The sequence below is a fragment of the Ammospiza nelsoni genome, chromosome 3, assembly GCF_027579445.1.
Source record: "Ammospiza nelsoni isolate bAmmNel1 chromosome 3, bAmmNel1.pri, whole genome shotgun sequence".
In the NCBI taxonomy this organism is placed as follows: Eukaryota; Metazoa; Chordata; class Aves; order Passeriformes; family Passerellidae; genus Ammospiza; species Ammospiza nelsoni.
This window is the reverse complement of record NC_080635.1, coordinates 24,087,665-24,112,775: the sequence shown is the minus strand read 5'-3', so window position 1 is coordinate 24,112,775 and position 25,111 is coordinate 24,087,665. Positions and strand designations below refer to the sequence as shown.

Genomic DNA, 25,111 nt, shown 5'->3' with positions numbered 1-25,111 from the left:
TCATATTACTGTTGTTCTAGGCTGATTCTTGGCATCTGAAGGAAAACAAATCTTTGTGCATTAGGTATTCAGAGGCAACTTTAAATCATATGTGCAGTGCCTTCATTATATGTTATCCATTCTTATTGTCTTTTAACTGAAGAATAGTAATAAGAATTCTCCATTGCAAGATAAAGGAACAAATGTAAGGTTGTTCATACATAGGAGAAAATATTTTAATAGCGTTGTAACCCTACCTGGGAGGTCTCTGCTTGGAATCTTTATCAGATGAAGCTGCTGTTGAACACCTACCTGGCACTCATGCAGGTTGGTGCTGTCCTCCCTGGGATGCAGTTTTGGGGGAAGGCTGTTCAGGCGCCCTGGTGCTGTGCAAGTTTTGCAGCCCACGCCTAAGGTAAAGGCTATGGTTTGGCCAGGAGGAATAATGGTGTTTCCCTGGCAGGAGTGCAGGGTGTGCCATTGGAGCTAAGTGCAGGCAGACCAGGACTAGACAGATTTGATCAGCACACTTCAATGTCTCTCACCTTTCATCTCTACTGAAGTTGTTTTACCTCCTCTTTTAGCTTTTTTAACATCAACTCACAATCCATCCCCATGAGTAGATAATCCAGAGGTTTGTATCTGCTGTAAATGAAAAGTGAACAGAAGAGAAACCACAACCATGTGTGTCAGCATCACCATCTTTCCAGAATCCTGTGATAAATCTGATAACACTGTTCTGAGAATTGCTTGCCTACTAATTATTGGAAAAGCATTACCTTTTCTTTGTGTCTCTAATTAGCATTTCAGCTTGAGTCTGAGGCCTGATGAAAAATGAGTCTGGTGTGCCATAGGTTCAGTAAATGATGAAAAACTGAAGTCTGTGTTTGCTTACTTTCTTTCTCCATAAAACAAACAAAACTTGAGCTGATCTCTGAGTAGAAATGGTGTCAGAAATGATGTGGTCTAAAGGAGGAGGTTGGTTTTATTTCTCCATTTCCTCATTGGGTGGCTCACAGTACACGTAAACAATGCAATAAATAAATAGTCCAAGTCCAATCTTAGCTAAGATAACCATGAAAAATCTGTTTATATGTTCCTAAATCAGAAGACAAAAATGCATCTCCTACAAACTGATAGGAGAATTATAGAGTAAGTCTTTAAAAGCATGATCTGGAGCAGCCAAGATTTCCAGATAGCACACTCTGAAATTTAATATCCATGTAAAACAGTTGATAATAAATGTTGATGTACAAATATTGTATGTCCATTGAGATAAATCTTTTAGGGACAGAGAACAGACTGAAAATTTAAGGCAAGCTCTGTGAAGTGTTACTGAGGTTCTGTCTGCTGTGCTGGCTTGTGGGGTTTGAGATGCAGAACTTGGTGCATGGCCATCTGAACAACAGCATGTCTGAATGCAAGACTTCTCTGAACAGGATTTGTGCTAATTGTGTTATCTGGTGTGTTTAGAGATATGAGCTTGCTCTGGAGGTGTTGGAGGTCTTTTGCAGACTGTTCGGAGAGATAATTCATAGAGGCTTCTCTAAATGACAGCAGATGGGAAATCACAGAATTTAGCTCTAGTCTGATGTCTCAAGGAGAGATAAACCAGTGGGCAGCCTGTGGAAGGTTATTCCAGAGAGGAAACCTCAATGGCTTAAGTAAACAGGACTTGAGAATTTGTCCACTGCTACCTCCTAGCAACCAAAACTTACGAGGTTCAATTGGCGCAGATCCACTTGCTTGGAGGACGATTGTGTGTAATTCATGCTAGATTCAGGTCATTGTGACCTCAGACAAAACTGGGACATGAAATGAGACATTATCCTCTGACTCTTGTGGAGCCCCCAGTTCCTCCACCCTCATGCAAAACACTGTGCCAGGGTGCCAGTGGGATCATGGGGAAATGTGGGCAGAGCCCCTTGGCTCTTGCATTGTCTGGGACAATAATTCAAGCTCTGTCTGTGATAGAGAACAAAACAGTACGAGCAGGTCAGGCATACATTGCTTTCAGTTGGAGGCGTGATGCTTGGTAACATTTCAGTAATCCTGAAAGATTTCTTGGTCAGTTGGTGAGACGGAGATGACAAGCAAGTTTATCATCCTCTTCAAAGTGTTTCCTCCTTATAATTCACAAGACAAGATGATGTGGTAGTGTACTGTGCCTGCCACAGAGAAGGTTTCTTCCCTGGTGCTTGTTAGGCACTCACTGAAAATTCCTTCCTCCTGTTCTACTAAGAATCAAGATGGCATTTTGGTCAGAAATAAAGCTTTAGCTGTTAAATTATTTAAAAGACCCTTTTCTTCCTCGCTCTTCTGTTCTTCATCTCACCTCCCCCCCAGTTGTTCAGAAAATAAAAACAAACAAATGACACCCCGAAACAAATAAACCCCCTCTCACCAAATAATTATCTTTATCCTTCCCAGGAAGGCATTACTCTAATCTGTGGGGGGTTGTTTTCTCTCAAAGAAGCATTAAGCAGGATGAACTTGCTTCTTGCAGAATGATCCATGTTTACTTTGTCACTTCTGTATCAATAAAGTGCCTCTTTAGGGTTTTCTGTGTGCTTTGTTAAGAGTTGGCAAGCTTTAGAGAGGGTTGTGCAGCTGGACCTGCGTTGAGTGTGGGCAGTACCTTGAAGGTGAAGTTACAGGGCTGGGAACACACCTGCTCCAAAACTGAGCTCATCTTTGAAGAGCAATCACAGAAGCCAGAACTCAAAGATTCAGAGGCTGCCTGTTTGTACCTGGAGGGCAAATGGGTGAAACGGTCCTAGGAGACCTTTCTGGGAGCATTGTTGTTATTTTTGCAAGTATTAAATGCAAAATCTCAATTTGTTACAAAAAAGTATCCATAAATTGTGCCTGGCCCTTCTTCCTTGCCTGCCAGCTGAAGGCACTGAGGTATTAAAAAGCACTGCCCTTTCCCCTCTTCTGTGCTGCCTCTGGTTATGTGGAATTCTCAGAAAGGAAACTGAGGATTGGCACATAGTACCCACCCTACAGGAAAGTCTGTGTTAAGGAGAAGATTACTACAGGGATGGCTAAGAGCTTTTAATGTAATGAAGAAGAAAATAGTCAGTGGAGCTAATACTTGTGGGGAATAAATTCTTCATAGAAAGTTGAGAAATGTTCTTCTGAAAATGGTAAAAGTAATTGTAAAAGCTGAATGGCGTGGCATTTAATTATGTAAGGAACGAAAGAGGCTAAAAAAATAATAACCTGGTATATCAGAAAGCAATTTAAAATATAAGCTAGGGAAAATGGAATATTTCTGTCACAGTAAGATGAATTCCACCACTGGCTGCATTGATTTAATGTCTCAAGTTTTGTTCCAAACAGATCTGTAACTGGAAGGGAATGGGGGTGTGGGAAAGGCATATTTTTGTTCCCTCAGCCTCCCAAGCCAACCCATTCCCCTGCTCAGCAAGAATGGTGAGAAAGATATGGATAAAAATACAAACAGGATTTAAGAATTTAATTAGCTCTGATGGTCATCCAATCTCCAGTTGTCTGGTAATTGTCTCTTTCAAAGGGATCATTTGAAGCAGAGCTTCATATGCTTTGTGAATGTCAGTAAACTAAGCTTGTTAGTGTACAGTGCAAAGGCCAAAGCTGAATTCTTGTGGGTATTTGCAGCCTTTAATAAATAGCATGGCAGTGCCGAGGAGGAATCATTCCTTACACCCACTCGCCCTTAAGATGTTTTCCTTCAATTCAGAAATTAATATTCCGTTGAAAAGTTATTATACATTTTATGTCTTTCAAAATATTCTTGGCAGTGCATAGGAGTCAGTCTGCAGAGGAGTGGGATGGGTTGGGGTTTTTTTTTCCCACCCACCTTCTGCTGGGAAGATCTGGAGCCAAGAAGTAGCTGTTAGACTTTCAGGTTTGTCAGCTTATTTGTTTGAGGTTGGGGTTTTTTTTTGGTCTCATAGTGCTGTTTCCTGAGCTGTGGAGCTCCTGCTCCATCTTCTTAGGGCAGGGTTGGCACATTAGTGAGAGGTCCAAACGTCAGGTTATCAGGCTGTTGACAAGATCTTGCTGTGACGTGTTCCCAATGCTGCCAAATTGGAACAATTAGGGCTAAAGCTCATTATGGGGAGTGTCCACTTTAGACGGGGGTTTTTTTTGAGTGATTGGGGAATTTCTTTTAGGAGAGTGGCTGCTTTGCAGTAGTTTTGCAAAGGAAAATGATAGTTTGAGGTTTTTTCAAGGAAACAGAGTTGTTTATTGATGTCATTTTTGGCAATGATTTTGTTTGAACAGTTTTAGTTGCCCTATAGTTTTAAGTAAGAAACTGAAATTTTGCAAGAGTGTGGGCTTGAGGTATTAAGAATAACGAAAAGAAGGACTGGCTGAAATGTGTTGCAGAACTCCCTGTACTGAATGATTGGATGATAAAATGCTGGAGGAAATTGCTTGTAGATAAATGAAAGCCATGCATGGAGGAGGAGGAGGAGGAGGAGGAGGGCAGTCACTGTTCATGCCTGATGGATGCTTCACCAGGTGTTAACTGCTCTGGAAGAGACTTTGCTGTTGTCCTGTAAAAATGGCAGTGAAATGATAGACAAAACAGGTGTCAGTACTTGATAGTGAGATAACAGAAAACAAAAGAGAAAGTATGAAAGTGCTGCTGTATAAATGTGTGGTGCTCCTCTGTCTTCAATACCATATGTGGCTCTGGTCCTCCCTGCCTCCCATTTCACCTCCCCCAGTCCATAAAGTGTTGTAAAAGAGAAGAGTACAAAGTATGGGGTGACAGAAAACCACCAGAAGTCCTTGATCTGGAAGGAGACCTGCAAAAATTATGAATGTCACCAAAAAAAGAGATGGGGCATGAGCATCTGCTGTCTTTCCAAGGAGGTGAGCAGGAGATGAGCACAGGAGAGCTGGGAGGGGGAAGATGATGGGTTCTTCAGCAGCTCTGGGGCTCCTGTACTGCCAGCCACTCTCTGAATTCAATAAGGAGAGGACAAGCAGTGGTTATGTGGTGGGAGGTACAGGGGAATTTTCTCCTGGATGGGCCAAGCTGAGCCCTGCTGTCTGGCCAGTACCAGAGAGCAGGCACTTGGTGCAGATGGGTTATCCTGTGGTGTCACTGTCTCCTTTCGTGAGAGCATTTGCTTTGTCTGGTGGGCATGAAGCTGAGCAGAAACCCCACATCAAAGACACTTTAAACATGATCTCACGTTGTACTGTATGTGTTACCTGAAGCCTTGGACCCTACATATGAAAAACCTATAAATTTTGGAATTTGTAGTCTATCTGTGGAATAGCATCTCATCTGTAAGATGCTTTGTTTGTCTAAGCCATTTTCTCTGAAAATAAATGTCATGCAATATTCCTGAAGCATTTCAAAGATGCAGAAATGAGCACATAAAAATAATTATGCATGCATGGAGAATCTTGTCCTTAGAAGAGAATTTGAATTCCTAGAGTTTTCCTAGGAAGGTGCAGGCAAGAAGCTGCACGTGGACCAGGGAAAGGGAACAAATTAATCAGGCTGATGATTAAGGGAGGACTTCCAGCATGTGAGGAGAGACTCTGCTCTGATATAATTGTGTTAATGGGAATAATGGTATGTGATTGATGGTGATAATTTTGATACTGGTAATTATTTTGTTGCTGATATAGCCAGTTGATATTACAGTCTTTGTTGATATTGCTTGTTGAATACACATACTCTGTTGTTGTTCTTATCTGTTTCTATCTTACAATGGCTAACTTTTCCCTTTCCTGCTTCAAAACTAATTAAACACTGTTTGATCATAACCAAGCAATTTATGCTCTTCAATACTATGGCTTTTTTTTTTCCCTTTGGTATATTCTCAGAATCATGTTTTGGGTACTCTGGTCATCTGCAGAAGGTCTGGGTTCCCAATTGTTACACCTTGGTTAAGTTCCTAATGTCAAATAATACAGCAGTTAATGCCATTTAAGTAAATCATACAGTCACAGAATCCTAGAATGGTTTGGGTTGGAAGGGACTTTGAAGACCATCCAGTTCCAAGCTGCCTGCCATGGTGTCTTGGGGTGACTTTATGGTACTGCATCCCCTGTTGTCTGCTCTGGGGCCAGACATGAGTCCTTTAAGCTGCAGGTGGAGAGAGCTGGGGGAATGCTGCACAGTTGGTGTGCAGTGCTCACAGCCTCCCTGGGGTTCTCTGTGCTGTGCTGTGCTGTCTAGCACGGACAGAGGGAGTCCATCTCTGCTTTTCAGCAGGACACCTCCACTAAACCAGGTTACTCAGAGCTCCATCCAGCCTGGCCTTGAACACTTCCAGGGATGGGGAAGCCACAGATTATCTGGGCAACCTGTGCCTCATTACCTTCACAGAAAAGGATTTCTTCCCCATATCTAATCTAAACCTACTTGCTTTCAATTAGAAACCATTCCCCCTGTCATGTCACTAAATTTGCTTTATGAAGGCTCCTGCAGGCCTAATTCAGCTCTCATCTATAAATCTTCCTCTCGTGTGTTGCGATAATATGCAAGCAACGTGGGAACTTTGATTTTTCATTAGTGTGACTTGACTGGAAAAAATTCCTGTCTTTGGTGTGATACCTTGAGTTCTACTGCCATCCTCCATTTCATTCCTGGGAAAATACCTACTTTAACTTGCAGTGTGAAGCTTTGCTGATCAATATGTTACAAGCATAGTAAAGTTCAAGAAATTGCCTCCATTACTATCTTGAGATGAGAAATTGATTCAGCTGCATTTTCTTTCTGCTAATTCATCTGTGCTTTACATTCCCATAAAAGGTATTGTGTGCTCCTTATTTTCCAGCAGCGTCATCAATCCTAATGAAGAGAGAAGACTGAAAATTTATATTGTGTATATGGGATAGCTGATCTCTGACTTAGCTCTTAATTTGTAAATGTTGCTGTAGGCTTCACTTCTCAGCTTCTCCTTATTGTGCTTTGTTTATATGCAAAATCTAAGAGCTGGGATGGAAGCAAAATTGAAGAATATGGCAAAGGAGTATAAAGTTAGATTGCTTTCTAATCTAAACCTCAAAAATGAGATGGTGGTTAAAATTCAATGGAAAGAATTAAAATCTCATTTGTAAATTTGATGAACATCTGCACTGTTTGTTCCTGCATTAATTATGTTGGGACTGTTTTCAGTATTTATCTGCCGTCAGTTCTCTACCTCTGGCTCTGAAATGTCCAAAGTTTTACTTTTTATCTGTGTAATTATGTATGAGACCTTTGCACATAACTGATAATTTCTGTAACCCTGCATAGGGTTGGTATTGTAGCTCTAATGATGAAAGTGATACAGTGGGAAAAGCAGCCAGAACAAATATGAAAAACAGGAAAGGGCTTTTCTGGGTATCTCAGTTGTTGTTTTTCCTAGTGTCCATCAGCCCAGCCTCTGTAAGAAACTACCAGGAATGGTTTGTCTGCACAATATTTTGGCATTTTTAGGCTTAATAGTAGCAACATTTGTTCAGAGCAGATGGATAAATGGCAAAGAAAGCAAAACTATATATTGTGACTTCGGTCATGGCTCATGATGTAGCAGATATTTTTAAAATTAAATTTAAACATATTGTCAGGTTCTAAATAGCTGTGTTAAACTGAGGCAAAAAAACCTGACATTTTCCCTCTTGGCTCCACTGATGTTAATCTCAGGTTTTCTCCATGTGTCTGCATATTTTTTCTTACAAAAAATTGGTGCTCAACTTCTGGTCAGTTACAAGATTCAATATGCTTTTTATAAACCTAGAGGTGTTTAAATGGCAGTGTGAAAACCAAGTCAGATAAAGCATTAAGTAGATGTGAGTTTATTAAAACCTTATTCCAACAAAGATTCATGGACTTGCCTAGAAAAACTGTGAGCAGACAGGATGCAAGTGTGTGATGAATTTATGAATTTCGGCTCACGTTTCTTTCAAGACATGGGTGCACACAGGTTTTAGTTACTGGGGCTCAACATGATAATGTTGTAATCAAAAACTCACTTAGATCCAAGGAAATCCATGTGGTGCTACCAGTATTGATCATCAGCTGAGGTGTTCTGTTAAAGAAAGACATTTTAGGCAGGTCAGGCTTTGTGAGGGGCTCTCTCTCATGGTGCCTGCTTGGATGGGTTCATGTCTGGGTTGCGCTCTGCTGTTTTCTGTGGGCTTTTGGGAGGGGAGGATGGAGGGGAAAGCAGAGACTGGCAGTGGGCAGGACAAGGGAGTTGCTTGGGTTCTTCTCCCCCACCTTGCTGGATAACTAAGGGAGGGCACTTGTTCTGTGCAAGGATCTGCTGGACTTGGGGAGTGGCTTCTTGCTCTATGTCGCAGCATCACAGTGCTTGGGACCCATTATCAGAGATTTTAAGAGAATAATTTTAAAAGTGAATGTAGCATGACAGTGAGATGAAGTTGGTGGCTGTCACTGAGGTTATCTGTGGTAATTTCTACATTTTCTTCTTAAGCTTGGAATGACTTCCCAAAACCCAGCAGAGCTCAATGCAGATGAAGCATTTTCCACTGATATCAGTGAGCTGTGAATTGCACCCCAAGTTTCCAGGCCTGTTTCACAGAATCACAGAATGCCAGGCTGGAAGGCTCCTCAAGGACCATCTGGTCCAGTCTGGAAGACCTTGCATGTTTTTGTTTTACTCCATAAGGGTTCTGTTAGCCCACTCTTCCAGCCTGTTCAGGCATTCTGCAGGGTGGCTCTTCCTGGTGAAAGGTCTGCTGCCCCATTTAGCTTGGTATCATTGGCAAACTTTATCAGGTATATTTGATTCTGTCTTCCAAACCATTTACCAGCGTATTAAACAGCACTGGGCTCACTGTTGGAGTTCCACACTTGTGTCACTTTGCCCTTGGTGAATCCCTGCTGGCTTTTCCCAATCACTCACTTCATCTGATTTGTGATAACCCCCTGGAACTTTCTCCAGGGACTGAAGTATGGCTGATGGGCCTATAATTTCTCAGGTCCCTCTTTAAGCTCTTCTTGTGGATGGGGTGGCATTAGCCACCTTCTAATCCTTTGGGATGTCCCCCAGTCCCCTTGACTTCTCAAGGATTACGTAGAGTGGCCTCGCAGTGATTTCAGCCAACATTCTTGACACCCTCAGGTGCTGAGGGCCTTCCCTCAAAGCCATCCAGGCAGCAGCATTGACAAAAACATGTGTGTTGTTTTCATTTAGGTAATTTAAGATGCCTTGTCTAGATACCTCTTCTGCACTAGGTGACAGCCTGATTGTATCTCCCACATCTTTGACTTTCATTAATCCCTCCCTTCCTGGTTGCTGTACCTTCACTTGTTTGTGTGATACTTGTCATGTAGGTTGCAAGCTCTGGGCCAGCAAATCTCCTCTCAGGGAGAGCATTCACCTTGCCTCTGGGTTCTGTCAAAGCAGCAGGAGGTGCTGTGAAATCTTTATGGTCCCTGCAATAGAGGCAAGATGTTGTTTTATTTATTGCATCAACATAACCCATTCCTCATTTTGCAGTAGGCCCCAAGCTGAGTAAGAATAAAAGATTCACTTACTTGTATTTCAGTCCCTAATTTGAAGGTCTGTATCCATCCCAGAGATTTGACAACAAAGCAGTCTCTCACAATCAGTAAGGGAAAGGGATTCTTGGTTGTTCTTTAAAGGAGTTGGAGTGCTGATAGTTGCCCTCTGCCATAGTGACTTAAAAGATAGAATAACCTGGAGATACTCTATTGAATAGAAGTTAGTTAGTTTTTTGTTGTGTTGCAATAGGAAACTCATTGTCACAAATCTGCTCGTGCTTTGGGGCAAGCTGGTGCTGGGAGATAGTCACATGTGGGAGAAATCTAATTTTCATTCTTTTGTTTTGTTTAGATACGTCACTTTGAGATCACAGAATGAAAGCAGCATGACATGTTATGGCAAAGACAGCACAAGAAGTTACAAGAATCTCACAAATCCTCAAAAATCAGGTAATGTCAGAGCATCCTATGTCCAGTTTTTCGAAGGCTGTCTTTAATCAGGTTCAGTGCTTTTTGACAGTTTTTCAAAGTTTGGGCTTCTGAGTCCCTGTGAATTTATTGATGGACTTCTCAGATCTGGTTAGTTGTGTGTTGGCTGTGCATCTAGTAGAATATTGTTTTATGTTCCACAATATATATGACACAAGAGATAGACACACATATCTTAAAGGACTACTTTGGCTATATTGTCTCATAGCAGCAAAAGGACATTAACTTAAGGAAAAAAGAAACAGCAACCATGGTGGTCAGGTTTTTTTAGCCATTGGATTTGACTTAGCTCCATTGCTAGGCACCAACATGGCTTTTTTTAGAGGGATGGACTTTTCAGAGGGTCCTGCAGCTGCATTTCTCAAAACTCTCTCCTTTGGGGGAGACACCAGGCTAAAACTAACTGTTCCCTCCCCACTGAAAGCTTAGCCATATGCTATTTTCCACATACTACTACTTGTGCTTGATTTTTTTGATTGTTTATCTCTCTCAAGATGTTTCCTCCTTGCCTGTTTTTGCAAATTCTAGCATATGTTCTTTGCCTGTTTCGAAGCATTTCCACTTAGAGAAATAGGCAATCGCATTGCACTCAGCAAAGAGTAAACACTACAGAGGTCAGGAAGAAACTGCTTAAGTGCATTAAAAGGGGGCTCACCTTAAACTAAACTTGCAGGTTTATCATGCCTGTGGTCACAGCAATAGCTGATGGATTAATGTTTGAAAATTTCCCCCTCTCCCCCAAATTAACAGCAGTGACCAGAGGTTGTAATGTAGCCACATACAATAACTGAATGAGGGCTGCCCTCTCTGTCCTAAGTTCATTTCATGTTTGCAGAACCAGGATCTTGCTGGGGAATAGCAGTAAACTAAAATATGAACTCAAAGACAATTTTGATGATAGGATGTGTTTATTTTCCAGGAAGCATCTGAGATTATTGCCCTTGATGTAGGACTCGGCAGTAGGGATGAAAGTTGTCTCAGCTATAGCAGTCAGCAAATCCAGGTTGGCTGAAGAGATTTCAAATGAAGTTTCACTTGATCTAATATGCAGTAAGGTATTAGCAAATATTAAAAAAATGAAACTACTGTGTTTGTCACAGTAGCACCTGTAGTTAGTGCTGTCTTTGGTATGCTTTTAGTCGCTTAGTCATGGAATATACAATTCAAGTGCCTTCTGGCCTTAAGTCAAGGTTTGTATTTTGTTTTTATTTCTCATCAGTATTGTGAGGAAATCACATCATTTTATGTTTGCCATTTTTATGAAGTAATGTGATACCTGCTTTTGTTGCAGTTCTCCAAACCCTTCAGAGTACCTTGAAACAATTCACTGACAGCAAAGATAATCAGATTTGTTGAAGCAACCTTCTTTGTTTCTTTGGGACTCATGAAATTGTATCTTCCTTAAACAAAATTCAGTTTATGTCTTTATTTAGAAATCAGCCTTCTCTTTTTGAATAACCACAATGGTTCTGCTAGTTTGGGGGAAAAACATTTTCATTAAATTACTAGTGCCTTAGAATGCATTTTTACATAGATCAAAACAAGAGGAAGATGTTTCTGTTTGTCTTCCCCCTTTCTTCTCCTCCTTTTCTAGAGACTTTCCTGAGATGATCAACTGTTTTTCCTGTTGGGTTCGTTGGGTTTGGTGTTTGTTTTTTTGGGGTTTTTTTCTTGGTTTTTCTTTGCTGCCTTTTTTTAAACTTCATTGAAGTAGAAAAATTGCTCGGTTCTCTCCCAGTGCCATCGTTGTTCTCCCCTCCCCCAAGTCCAATGTGTTTTTTATTAAACTGAATTAGGACATTCTAGTCTCTCTTAAGAGTGGAAATGGGAACAGCTTAAATGAGCAGCCACATGAGACTCAGCAGCCTTTCCAACTGCACTGCAGAAGCTTAGCTGCAAAGAGAATGATAATTTTTGAAGGATTTGTGCAACTGTTGAAGAACTACCAGCATTAATATTAAAAAGCAGCTTATCCATTTTTCCTTTTCCATTTTAAGATATATAGCTTTCTTACTATGCTTGCTATAAAAATCAGTCTACTAAATATTTTGCTTCCTTTCAATCCTCTTCCCTTTTGCAATTCCTCTATTTGCATACTTTCTCATATACTGAAGTGGGTTCTTTGTTGTTGGTTTTGCCTAAGAACGTCAACCTCTGGGGTTGAATGCAGATACAGGCGTGGGTTTGAGATCTCTTCCATTCAAAACCAGCCAAAACTGAATTGCAGCAGAAACCACAGGAGCAATTGTATCCAGGATTGGGATGAGAAGGTTTTCATCCCTAAAAACATTTGTCCTTGAGGTAGAAAATTTTTGGTCCTTGAAATCCATATTGCTACTTCAGTGTTTATTCTAACCAAAAGAGCTGTGAGCTTGATATCTACTGACCCTTATTTTCAGTCTCTGCCTCTCTTTATTGCTATATCAGATGTCTTCAGGATTTCTATAGATACTTAAAAAAACATGTAAAAGTAGGTCTTTGAGTTATCATCTAACCTTTCTTTCCCTTTTCCTCTCAGCTGGCTCACCCAACCACCTTGCCTGGCATTGGAAATTATTCATTATCTTTTGAGTACACTGCTGATTTTTTCACAGGCTTATATTCTTTCCCAAGGCAAAAAAAAAAAAGAGCAGGGGCATAAAAAGTTATGAGGGCAAACGTGGTATCTAAACAGGGCACAAGAGCACAGAGGTCTCTGAAATTTGCCACTTTTACTCTCCTAATTCTGTGCTTCTCAGCCTTCCAGCATTACTCTAGTCTGAAGACTTAGGGACAGTACCAGCTTCCCACCAAGAGCTGTGTGTGTCATTGCAGGTGGGTCTGTTCTTGGGCAGATCCCTTACTTTTCAAAGCTGCTCCTCTGGGTGGGGTCACAGGGGTGTAGTGGCCAGCTGAAAACTGTGCCTGTGTGTGCCCAGCTTCAGGGCTGGGCTATGGTCAGGCACTGCTGTGAGCAGAATGCAGGCTGTCAGGGAAGGAACTGCTGTTTATTCCTGTGTCTATCCTAAAGGAAATCAGAGAGCAAGATGATGTGAATGATGGCTGTCTTGGTTTAGGAATAGCTTGGCAGGAGATCTGACAGTTCTGAATAACAAAACAGGTCAATAAAAACTTTCCCATAAAAAAGGCTGAAAAATGAATAAGAGAAACACTGTTTTGTTTCTATGGAAGCTAAGTAGGGGAAAAATTTAAATGAAAGAGGGGAAAGGAGAACTTGATTTTGGCTTTCATGTTACCTGAAGTTAAGAATGAAACTTATATTGCAGTGGCAGAAAGGCAGTCACTCAAGAGAGCCCTGTCAGCCTGTGTGACTGAGGGGTGGTAATGCACCATTAAAACATGAGAACACACAGCAATGACACGTTTCTAAGCAGGCCTTAGGTGTTATAAAACACACTTTAGGCTGCTAGGGGTGGTGGTTAACTTTGCTTTAGCAGATGTTTTACCATCCCAGAGGGAGAGAGGGAGGGACACAAGGAGGGATGGTCCCCAGCAAGTGAGTATCTGCTGATGCTGTTGCTTGTGAGTAGCTACAGATGCAAAAGTTGGTTGAACATGGAGGAGTGTGGGCTTTTTTGCTATCTTATCCAGTCTTCTTTTTTTCAGGCTAGCTAGTAATTAATCTATAAAAGCATGTAGATTTTTAGCTTAAAGGGACAGCTGAAAAACTTGAAATAAGTTGGACAGACTGTAGAATCCAATTCCCTTTTGATACACAGCCATGCAGCCTACTGAGATGGGTTAGATTAGAGCTGTAATAACTTTACAGCCTTTTAGTGAGTCTGCTTCCTTCAGCATTTGCTCTCATACAGTCTTTTGTCATCCCTCTCCATTAACTCAGTTCTGAAACTGACTCTGGCTGACATTCAGCCCTGGTTTTTCACAGCACACACCCAGCCCAACTTTTATGCATCGACTTATTTGTAGTGGATGTCTTGTTCTGAAATTCATGTGAATTCAGGCAGTTCAATTGTGTGACTGTCATTTGATCTGTAATTTTACTTGAGTTGAAAAATTCTGCGGGTTTTGGCTTCTCTGGTGTGTGATGGAGCCAGAAGTGTTCATTTTATATAACTATCATCTTCTTAGTGTTTCACTGCCTGTTGTCTTCTCTAAATTTATAGAATGGCCTGGATTGGAAGGGATCTTAAAGGCCATCTAATTTCAGCCCCCCTGCTGTCAGCAGGGACACCTTCCATTAGACCAGGCTGCTCAGAATGCAGCCTCATCTTACACATTTCCAGGGATGAGACATCCACAACTTCTCTGGGCAATCTGTTCCAATGCCTCATCACCCTCACAGTAAAGCATTTCTTCCTAGTACATAATCTAAACCCACTCTCTTTCGGTTTGAAGCCATTCCTCCAAGTCCTGTCACTACATGCTCTCATAAAAAGTCCCTCTCCATTGTTCTCAGAGGCTCCCTTCAGGTACTGGAAGGCCACAATTAGATCACTGCAAGCTCTCCTCCAGGCTGAACAATCCCAGTGCTCTCAGCATTTCCTCATAGGAGAGGTGCTCCATCCCTGTAATCATCTTGGTTGCCTCCTCTGGATTCACTCCAACAGGTCCATGGCCTTCCTGTGCTGGGGACCCCAAAGCTGCTTCTGGCTCTACGGTGATAGAGTTTACAAAGGAGAAAAATTGGATCACCTTTATTGAAGACTGGTATTTCCTTCCCATTTCAAGTTTACCAGAATTAAGTTATGGCATGCTTCCAGGAGAGCCTATTTGTATTGTCTTTCAGTTACTTGTGTTTGAAGAGGGAGACAGCTGGAGTGTGTAAAGGCTTTTCAGCCAGCTTGGTGGGCCCCTGGCTTTCAGTCTGGAGAATGGAGCTGTGCAAGTTGCAGGGGACCTTGTTGAAATGATGAGAAAAGAATTGGAGCAAACCCTTGTCTCTGTTGAAATCAATTGAACTACCATTAGCCTGACTCCAGATTTCATCCATAAACTTAAGTAGAGTATTTCTTTTTCTAGGCAGCCTACAGAAATGTTTCTGTCTGTTGGCATTTGTTTTCATGTTTCTTTGTAACGATTGCATAATTGGGATGTATCTGTAATGTCAGAAATGTAATAGGTTAAGTAGCATAAATGACTGTTAGGAAGAGAAGAAACACAGAACTGCAGAACCGTTGTTGCTTTCAACTCCTACCAGGTTAGTTGTTCAGTTTAACCATTTAGTAGTCAGAGCTGTTGTGGTAAATGGCAGTGATGGGTGTTTAGGCACCAGTGCTAAACACAAAGAAGAAAAAGCACCCTTTTCTTCCTTTCTCTTAAATGGAAATAATTCAGTATACTGCTAATGGTTTCTCAGTTGGCCAGAAACTAACTTTGCTGCCCCTGAGCCTTAATGATGTCATGATAGACTTTGGTTTAATCTGACAAGAAATGGATACTGTTAGGATTTTGTTAAAGCTGATAGCAAATGCTGTGTATACAGCATCAAGCCCTTGAGTTTAAGCCTTTAGTTTGAGTACTAAAAAACATTTGGTATCTAAGGGACTGGTTGATTACTGATTATGCTTTTATCAATGTGCATATCTGGGTTTTTTCTATTACCTGAAGGTAGAATAACAATGCTTTTTAAACATTTGCATTTTTTTCTCTCCAGATCAGTGATGCCTTTGAAAGGAATGTTTTCATCTTTCTTTTATTTTTATTTTGGGGGAGGGGAGATGGGTGTTTGAAAACAATGCATTTTTTTTCAAATGTGCTTCTCATAGTGACTAAACTTTCCAGTCTTTTTGTGACTTGATTGATATTTTGATGTGATATCCCATTATATTTTTTAGAGCTTTTTACAAATGTTTCTCTATGACTCTGATGATAACTCTGTAATCTACCTGACAGCAGCATGTCCCACCTTTCAAACCAGGGCTGAGTTGAGGATGGTAGAGCTGCTGAAGAGAAAATGCTAATGTAATTTTTTAATTTATTTTTTTTTATTCTGAGAGAGAGGAAGAAAGGTGTCTGTGCTGATGCCACAGATTTGAAGCCTCTTGACTGCTTTCCAGTGTTCTGTAACCTGTGACAGGTAACCCCCAGGTGAAAGGGTGCAGTAAGTGGAACTTGGCACATGCCCAAGGGACATCGCTTTTTGTGGTGACTACAGCACTAGCTGTGGCTGCTGGTACAGTCCACAGCATCTGCCACTGTGGTGCTCCTGCCTGTGGGAAGAGAAGGGCTCAGGGGCCTGGTTGGCCCCTTGATACATTTTTGTAATGAAATCAGGTTGTTTGCTGCCTTAAGTCTCTTACTGTCCTTACTCCTGGAATTCTTGTGGTCCTTTAATTGTTTCCTGAGACATCTGTTCTCCCTCATTGGTTTGTATTGTTCTTGTCCTTTGACTAATATTTGTCACTTCAGACTTTAAAAGAAGGGCCAAATTCAGGGAACTTGGTATGAATTACAGCTCTGCTAATAGGTGAAATGGGACATAGCTCCTATACAAATGATGTGCCTATAGATCCAGTAGTACTGTTTTTATGGGAAGATGTGTTCTGAGCATCTTGACTGAGCTTCCTTAACTTGGCAGGCATAAAAGGAGATGCACGTTCCCTCTCTTCCTCTAAATGTTGATGGCCTTTCAGTGTGAAACACCATACAGTGTTTATTTTTATGCCCTTTTAATGTTTTGTGGAGGGTTTGTTTAGTTTCCCTTCATAATTTTTAATAGGAAGTCTTTGAAGTTGGGTTGTGGATGAAAAACCCTGTTGGCAGCCTGACTATTCATTGTTGACTCCTATCTTCTTTAATTGTTCATCTATAAAAATCTGGAAGGGAGTGTGTTCAGAGAAACTGTGAAGCAATGTATATTTCTGGAAAGGGGAAATAAACTTGCAATTATTCTCAGCTATTATTTGTCACGTGAAGATGTTCATACTAATGTCTGCAGATGGTTTACACAAAAACTATACACACTGCAAAGGCTCTTCATTGGGAGTATGGCTTTCTGTTATACATTATGCTAGAATGGAAAAGGTTTTTTTCTGCCTGCAGCTATGTATTGCCCTTATTTGCTGTTGCTAGCACAAACTCTCCTTAATATGCATCCACAATGGTTAAAATTTTCTCCATCGGTGACTTCACATTTATCCACATCAATGGAGGATTCTTCTCAGGTCAGAAAGGTAAAAACATCAGTGTGCAGGAGTCTTTGGTGGAGAGCAATGCATTTAGAAAAATCAGATGTGAAGGAAGCAGAGTTAAGGTTTTGGTTTAATATTTCTATGTTCTTGCTCAAGTTCAGGGTCTGCTTTTATTTTAAAATGTATTTATGAAATGCATAAGCATTTTGTACCTCTGTACATATGTGTGACTGTAGACACAGTGATTGCTTCATATTATGGAGTAGTAAAACAATCCTATCATGTGCTTATGTATTTTTTTATTCTTCAGAAACAGTACAGACATCTGTAAAATGTTATTTGAGTTACAGTTTATGCACTAAAAATTATAAAAGGCTACATCCAATATAAATTTGTCTGTTAAAATCATGCAACACAAAGAAGGAGGAGTGAGAAGGTAGAACAGAAGTTGGAGTTCAGCATTCCTGATGTAAGGTGACTGGTCAGAAATTATTTCAATTGACTGGTTTGATCTTAGCAGACATACTCCAGGTCAGTCGGCCTCGCCTGCATCCCTGGAAAGGTGATGAAACAGCTCATCCTGGATGCCAGCTCTGAGGGTGTGAGGGAAAAGAAGGTTATCAGGAGTAGTAAACAGGGATCCACCAAGGAGAAGTAATATCTGATAGCCCTCTGTGATGGAATGTCTGGCTGTGTGGGGAGATGAGGGAAGAGCAGTGCCTACCTGACTCCAGCAAGGCTTTTGACACTGTCTCCCATAACATCCTCATAGGTAAACTCAGGAAGTGTGGGTTAGATTGGTGAGGTGGATTGAGAACTGCCTGAAGGGATGGTCCCAGAGTTGTGGACAGTGGTGCAGGATCTGATTGCAGGCCCATTGCTAGTGGTGTTCCCTAGGGGCCAATACCAGGTCCAGCCCTGTTCAACTTATTTCTCAGTGGTCTGGATGAAGGGACAGAATATACTCTCAGCAAGTTTGTTCCTGATGCAGAGCTGGGAGGAATGTCTGATTTGCCAGAAGCCTGGGTAGCTATTCAGCAAGAGCTGGGTGGAGAGATCTTAATGAAGTTCCATGAAGGCAGGTGCAGGGTGCAAGAGGGAAGAATAGCTCCTTAAACCAGCCCAGGGGGCCCAGCTGCTGGAAAGCAGCTCTATGGAGAAGGACCTGGGAGTCCTGATGGACAACAAGCTGTCCACGTCCAGCAGTGCCCTTAAGGTCCAAGAGGCCAAAGGTGCCCAGGGAAGCATGAGGAGGACCATTGCCAGCAGATCCAGAGAGGTGATCTTACCTCTATTTTGCCCTCCTGGGGCCTCATCTGAAGTGCTGTGTCCAATTCTGAGCTCTCTAGTTCAATAAAGGCAAGGAACTACTGGAAAGAGTTTAGTGGAGGGTTGTAGAGGTGATAAGGGGACTGGAGCATCTCTTATGAGGAGAGGCTGTTTAGCCTGGAGAAAACAAGATTTTATCAATGCATAGAAATACCTTAAGGGCAGGTGTCAAGGGGATGGAACCAGGCTCTTTTCATTGGTGCCCAGCAACAGAGCAAGGGGCAGTGGGCACAAACTGAAACACAGGAAGTTCCATCTAAATATGATCTATCCATCCTTACTTTGAGGGTGTCAGAGCACTGGAACAGGCACAGAGAGGTTGTGGAGTCTCCTCTGGAGATATGCACGGGTGAACCTGCTTTAGAAGGGGTTTGCAGAGATGATCTGCAGAGGTCCCTTCCAATCCCACCCATTCTGTAATTTTTTGAGTCTATGACTTGCCTTGATAGTCAACTGACTAAAACTAGTCATGAGAGCACAGTATATGGCTGACTAAAACTGTTTGAATGTTTATATTCTTTATGGGAAAAGACAGTTTTGAAGAATAAGCTTTTATTGGTTTGGCAGAATGATTTTATCGGAGCACTAGAGGAGAGGCAGGATAATAGGATGAGATGAAGAAATCTAACTGCTCTGAAATAGCCCAGCTGCTACAATTTTGCATCTGATTATGTATTTCAAACGAGAAGATTTTACAGTTTTCTTTGAGGCAATAACAATAACAGTTTATGGAAAGAGCCAGCACTTACCTTGTCTTTCTCTTACTCTGCAGGTGCTTGGCACGCTGAACTTAGTGATCTGAGTAGGATTTGTGCTGTGGTCCATTCATTGAAGATGTGAAACAACATCGAGTCTGAGATTGGAATTACTGACAGACTGGAGGAAATTTCAGTCCTTGTGATGCACATGATGGACATGCTGAATTATAAGTAATTCTAGCTTCTTCTCCCCTCCCCTCCCTTCCCCTCACTCAGCTATCTCAGGGTTCATAGAGATTTCAATGGTTTGTGTGCCTGTAAGTTTGGAACAGAAGTGACCAAAAATGGGGGACCAGCAATTGTATAAAACTAATCATACTGCCAACAACGAGAACTTGTACTACGAACAACACCAAATGAACTCCCTTCCATCTCTGAATCATAGCTATGGGACATCTGTTATGGATGCTCCCCAGGCGTCCCCCCTCTCCCCTCCATTTCCCCAAGATTCACGGGACAGTATAGCTTTGCCTGTAGGTTCAAAAAGTCTTGGGTCGATGGATACATCTAGACAAACCAGTTGGACACATTCTGGCTCAGGAAACCACGTCCCAGCAAGGAACAGTTTGAATAATCAAAGCTCAATGTGGAGCCCCCTCGGGCAGGGTGAGTCCCATGATGGATACCAATATTCTTACCCGCAACCCAGCGAAAACCGGTCGCAAAAAATTACCAGTGGGGTCCTGCACAAATTGGACTCCTTTACACAAGTATTTGCTAACCAAAATCTGAGAATTCAAGTCAACAACATGGCTCAGGTTCTGCACACCGAGTCTTCGATGGTGGATAATTCCGGTGACAGCGCGCTCCGGCAGCTGCTGTCCCAGAAGCCGGCGGTTGAGCAACAGCCCATAGCTTCCACCGTACAAAGATACCAACCAGTGCCACAGCAAACGCACCAGAACTTTGCAAGCACACAGCAAAAGCAACAAATGCAAGTCATGCAGCACCAACAGCTGTACTACGACTACCAGCAGCACTTATCACAGATGCAGATGCATTCTGCGTTCCAGCAGGGACAGGCGCACGTTCCGCAGATGCAGTCCCAGCAGCTCCTGCCGCAGCAGATGCAGCACCTGCAGCAGCCTCAGTACTACGGGCAGCCCCAGCAGGGACACCAGCGGCTCTCGATCCAGGAGATGCAGCAGCAGCCCCCGGCTCGGCAGCAGCGGCAGTGTCCCGTGCAGATCGCGCAGTATTACCAAACACAGCCTGTCATGCAGCAGTTGCAGCAGCAGCAGCAGCAGATGCAGTTGCCGCTTCCTTCGTATCACAGGGAGCCCGATCCAAAGACTATGCATGAGCCACACCAGTACTCTCAGGATCCCGGTCATCCTGTGCAGCTTATCCAGCTGGGAGCAGTGCCTCAGTATTGCTTCCAGGATCCCCACGAACAGTACAGGCACTTGTACCCGCAGAGTTTACTGCAGCAGCAGCAGCAAGAGCAGCAGAAGCAGTACCTGAGCGAGAGCAGAGTGCCATCCCTGAACTCCCACGTCGGCCTCACTCCACCCGAGAGCGCCGAGGATCCCGCACGGCAGGAGATGAATTCTGTAGGTAATGCTGTGCCTCATCGAACTCTTTTGCCTCCCCTGGGAGTTCATCTGAACAACAAAAGCTCTCAGCAAGACTCTCCCAGCACCACGTGGCCTCAGGTAGGTGGTGTTTTAGATCCATGCCCAGCCAAATTTGCTTGCAGAAGAGTAGCAAAGTGTGGAAACTAAGCGGTTTCAGCAGAGGCAGGAGGTTAGGATGTGAGATGTGGGCATCTCTGGGATGGGGAACTATTGGGAAACTTCATTACTACACTTCTGTGTGTAGCTCAGGGTTGGCTTTGGGCCAGGCTGGCAGCAGCACAGAACTGTTGCTGTGAGGCTGCTGCTTTCCTTGTGAGAGGCTTTGGGAAGTTCTGCCTCAGTTTCTGGGAAGGAGGGACCCAGTTACAACAAATCCTGCCTGCTCATTTTTCAGCACGGCAGGTTCAGGAGCAGTTAGTCAACTCTGTTTCCAAAAGCAGTGCTTCTGGGTCAAAGCAAAGGCTTCAAACAGCAGGTGAGTGAAGAAAACTTGAACTAGCAGTGCTCACAGGGGCAGATTTGATGTGTGGCTCTCAACTCAGAGGCTTTTTAATAGTAGTGAAACAGTATGTAAAATGCAGACTTAATGCTGTGAGTACCTTCATTTACACAATATTTCCTGAAAAATTATTTTCTCAACTTTTTCCTCTCTTTTCCGTTGTCCTGTTTTGGAAGCAGGTGCAACTTTCAGATGGCAGACTGCAGCCACTGTCCCCAGAACAAAGGTATTTTTAAAAGATTCTGTCTTTCTAATAAAATATGAAAAATGCAAAGGAGATCTGTATTTAGAGAGAAAAGCATACAGTCTGGGTGTGTAATAATTATTGCTCTTCTAGAAGCACCTTTAGTTTTGTGCTTTCTGATTCTTAAGTTTGCATGATTTTCAGCATCCCACCCATAGCAATAGACTCAAATAAATACTTCTTTATATTAATTAAAAAAAAAAAAAAAGGAAGGAAACCAAAGAAAAAAGAGAAGCAGAGAGCTCCAGTGCTCCAGTGTTGCATTTATAAGAAAAGGGATGCTGTCTGGTCTGGATTTGTATCTTTGGCAGCAGAGATCTTCTGTTTGTTTCTTAAGGTCACACCTCTGAAGGGCCAAGGTGTCCATCAGAGTGGTTGCCTACCATAAATTAGAGGCAGTGTGCCCAAGTACTTGGTGTTAATTGCTGTCACAAGTGGGGAAATGCAGGTGTCTCATGGTAGACCTCATGGGTCTCAGATTTTCTATATTGATGAGCATGTCCTGTTCAAAACCTCCCTTTTCCCCATCTTGCGAGCAGCTGATCTAGGTTATTGGCCACATATTCCACAGCAGTCACCACATACTTACTTGTGACTTCATTACCATCTAACTGTAAAATTTTATAAACTTCCTTGATTAAAAAAGCTCCCTCTGCAACAAAGGGAACATGCCAAACTAATATTTTTTCTTCTGTTCCATGCTTTCAAAAAATGAAAATAAAAATAGTGGCCAGAACAGAGAAACACTTCCTGAGAGAGCTGATGTGAAGAACAAGCTAATGTGTTCAATATGCTTGAAGGAATTTAAGAGTTTGCCTGCTCTAAATGGTCACATGAGGTCACATGGAGGAGTAAGAGCATCTCCTAACTTCAAACAGGTAGCAGTCCATTTGACTTCAGTGTTTGGCACAGTCCTTTTGTGTTGATGTTTGCTTGCTTTGCCATGCTTTGCTTTGCTGTCAAAACTTGTTCTTCTCAGCACTGTTTTGTTATGTCATACCCCATGGAAGTAGAAATGCACATAATTCTGTTAGTTTGTAGGCCAGAAGTCTTGTTTTGAGGACAGAGGCAGTGGTGGAGGACAGATCAGTGTTTGTCCTTCTCTGTTTCTCTGCACGTTACAGAACATCCTACCAAGTCATGTCAGGAATGTCTAATTTTTTTCCTCCTCATGTTTGTTTATTATATTAGAAATACCAGGAACATCAAGTCTTCCTTATTTTCATTTTAACTACTAGGATGACTAAGGAATATTTATTGGAAGCCTTCCCAGGCTTTAACTGGAAGAGCAGAATTGTTGAATCTTTGACAGCTTTCTTCCAAAGTGTTTTAGTTGTAATAGGTATCAACAAATACCAAACCAAAAATGTGTTTGAGTTGTTCTGCATAAAAATAACTTGCCCTGTCAGTCAGTCTTTATTCTGATATTTTAGAAATTCTGTCCTAACAGGGAAAACCGTAGGAGGGTGAAAAGCTACCAGAGTTCCAGAGTTCATGCTTTTGTTTTTAGTTGGGTGATGGAGAATTCTGTGTTTTTAGCGATAAAAAGAGACATGGTTGTCTCCCGTCCTGCAAGTTACCTCGCAAAGATGCTGCAGGTGATTATATCACCAGGACTGAATCCTGTGTAGGAGTCACAAGTGACCTGCTGACTTCATTTGAGGCAAAGCAGAAGTCCCAGGAAGGAACACTGTTGTGTGTTTGTAACCCTGGCCACTTCTTTTCAGCCACGGTGCACACCTTGCGTGGTGCATCGATCAGAGCAGCGCTCCCTCACTGGGCTGAAAGCCTTTAATTGTCTGTGCAGGATGAAGGAGAGAAACCACCCCAGCAGCCGCTGTCTAAAGAGGTGGATGGCCTCGCGCCCATCGTCATGCCAGTGTCTGTCCCTGTAAAGCTTCTGTCACCTGAGCCCAGCACACAGCCCTCTGCCAGCAGTGCCACAGTCACAGACAAGCCTGCCAACTCTGTGTCAGATGACGAGATGCCCGTTCTCGTGAAGATGACTTACTCTCCACCGTGCAGTCCAAAAGTGGCCAACCCCTGCTCATCCTCTGTGAGTGCTGTGTTTCTTGCCACTAACTGTCCTGTGCTTGTTAAATCCCTTTGCTTTCAGTGCTGCTACTTTCTAAAACGTCTGTATTTTAGAATATTGTCTGGAATCTTTATGATTCCTAATAAATAAAAAAAAGTCCTTAGCATCAGAGCATTTCTTCTTCAATCATCTAAAAATATTAATTTTCCCTTGCTGAGGAATCAAGGCCTCAGTTGAAACAAATAATTTGAAATTGGAATGTGATATTCTTTCATCCCACTAGAACAAAGGGATTTACTATCTTTTTACTGTTTTTTTTTTTTTTTCCTTTTCAGGCTGCTTCATTGTTACGTTATTGCTTAAAACCAGCAGTTTTATTTCTTCCTGTTTTCTGAAGTCAGATATATGTGCTTCTCATTTCAGCCAAAGAGAGTACAGTGCTTAGAGTGTGTGCTCTAAGCTATATGAAACTCGGAGTTCTGCAGTGAAGTAATTTTTCCCTTTCTCCCTGCATGCATCAGCTCTAAGGGTTAATCACTGGGATTTCTGATACAGGAAAAAGAGCTCTGCTTAGTGTTTACATTTCGCTTATAAAACTGAAATGGTCAGGCAGCACGAGGAATTGATGAGTGCTTGAATGAGATGTGAGAATGCTCATTATTATTTTCCTGAAGAAGTCCTGGAGCAAGCAATATTTATTTCGTGTTCCGATGTAGAAATGGATTCTGTTCATTCCTTCAAATCCATTTTGGCAGACTATGCCATGATAAGGGATTACTGGGGAGTATAAGTACTGTATGGTATTATCTGTACAATGCAGAGAAATATCCTTGTGATATTTTTGATTTTCCTTCTCCGTGTGAGACTGATGGACAAATGAGGAATCAGCATTATACCAGCATGGGTGACTCCTTACAATATTCACTCCTGACTCTTCATTCAGACATATCCACTAATTTTAAATATATATAATATATACATGTATTTATAAAATCTTTCCTCTCTTCCTTTAAGACAGAGGTTTTACATATAAACTTCCACTTCACTGTGAAAGCTGTCATTTCGCAATATTTAGTAACTCAGCGGTAGAATTCTTCATTTCTATTTCTAGTTCCTCTAAAGAATAGGGACAGTCTTTTTTGAATCCTCAAGTTCTGAGTGGGAGATCTTCTCTAGAGACACCAGAGTAGGTGGCTTGGACTTGTGTATTTCTGCAACATATATAAAGTGACTGTGATTAAATCTGCCAGTGTTTGGCAAAATGCACATTCATTCCTTCAAAATTATGTTTGTGGTCTTTGTTATTGCCCAAGCAAACCAAACTCACACAGTTCCCTCTCTGGACCCTATCTTTTATATAAGCAGCAGCATTGGAAACATTAAAAGATCAAAAGACCCACAGTTTCCTCCTCTTCTGTAAAGAGATTGTGCCATTGGAGAGGGATTTTTTTTAATACCGAAGAACTGAAGCTGTGCTGCATTTTCTGATACTGTGCTTTGAGCTGTCCAGAAAAGCTCCCACAAAACTCGAGGAATCAGTAAAATGAAACAGTGAAAAGGAACTAAACATTCAGCAAGGCTACAGGATGGTGAGCTGAGGCTAGCAGTCAAGTGACATCCATCAGGATCTGTCCAGAG

At 42.0% G+C, this 25,111-nt stretch overlaps 1 protein-coding gene across 6 annotated transcripts in view; it reads left to right on the top strand.

Moving 5' to 3' along the window:
* Positions 1–25,111, top strand: part of TRERF1 (transcriptional regulating factor 1) — a 100,101-nt gene that overhangs the window by 58,099 nt on the left and 16,891 nt on the right. For 2 of the 6 annotated variants that reach the window (XM_059467567.1, XM_059467566.1), the window contains 5 exons: positions 9,804–9,901; positions 19,133–20,773; positions 21,371–21,420; positions 22,166–22,316; positions 23,246–23,494. In XM_059467567.1, coding sequence (XP_059323550.1) covers positions 19,403–20,773; positions 21,371–21,420; positions 22,166–22,316; positions 23,246–23,494 — 1,821 coding nt within the window. In that variant the 5' untranslated portion in view covers positions 9,804–9,901; positions 19,133–19,402. The remainder of the gene's footprint in view (positions 1–9,803; positions 9,902–19,132; positions 20,774–21,370; positions 21,421–22,165; positions 22,317–23,245; positions 23,495–25,111) is intronic. The other 4 variants (XM_059467568.1, XM_059467570.1, XM_059467569.1 and 1 more) reach the window with 4 other exon arrangements.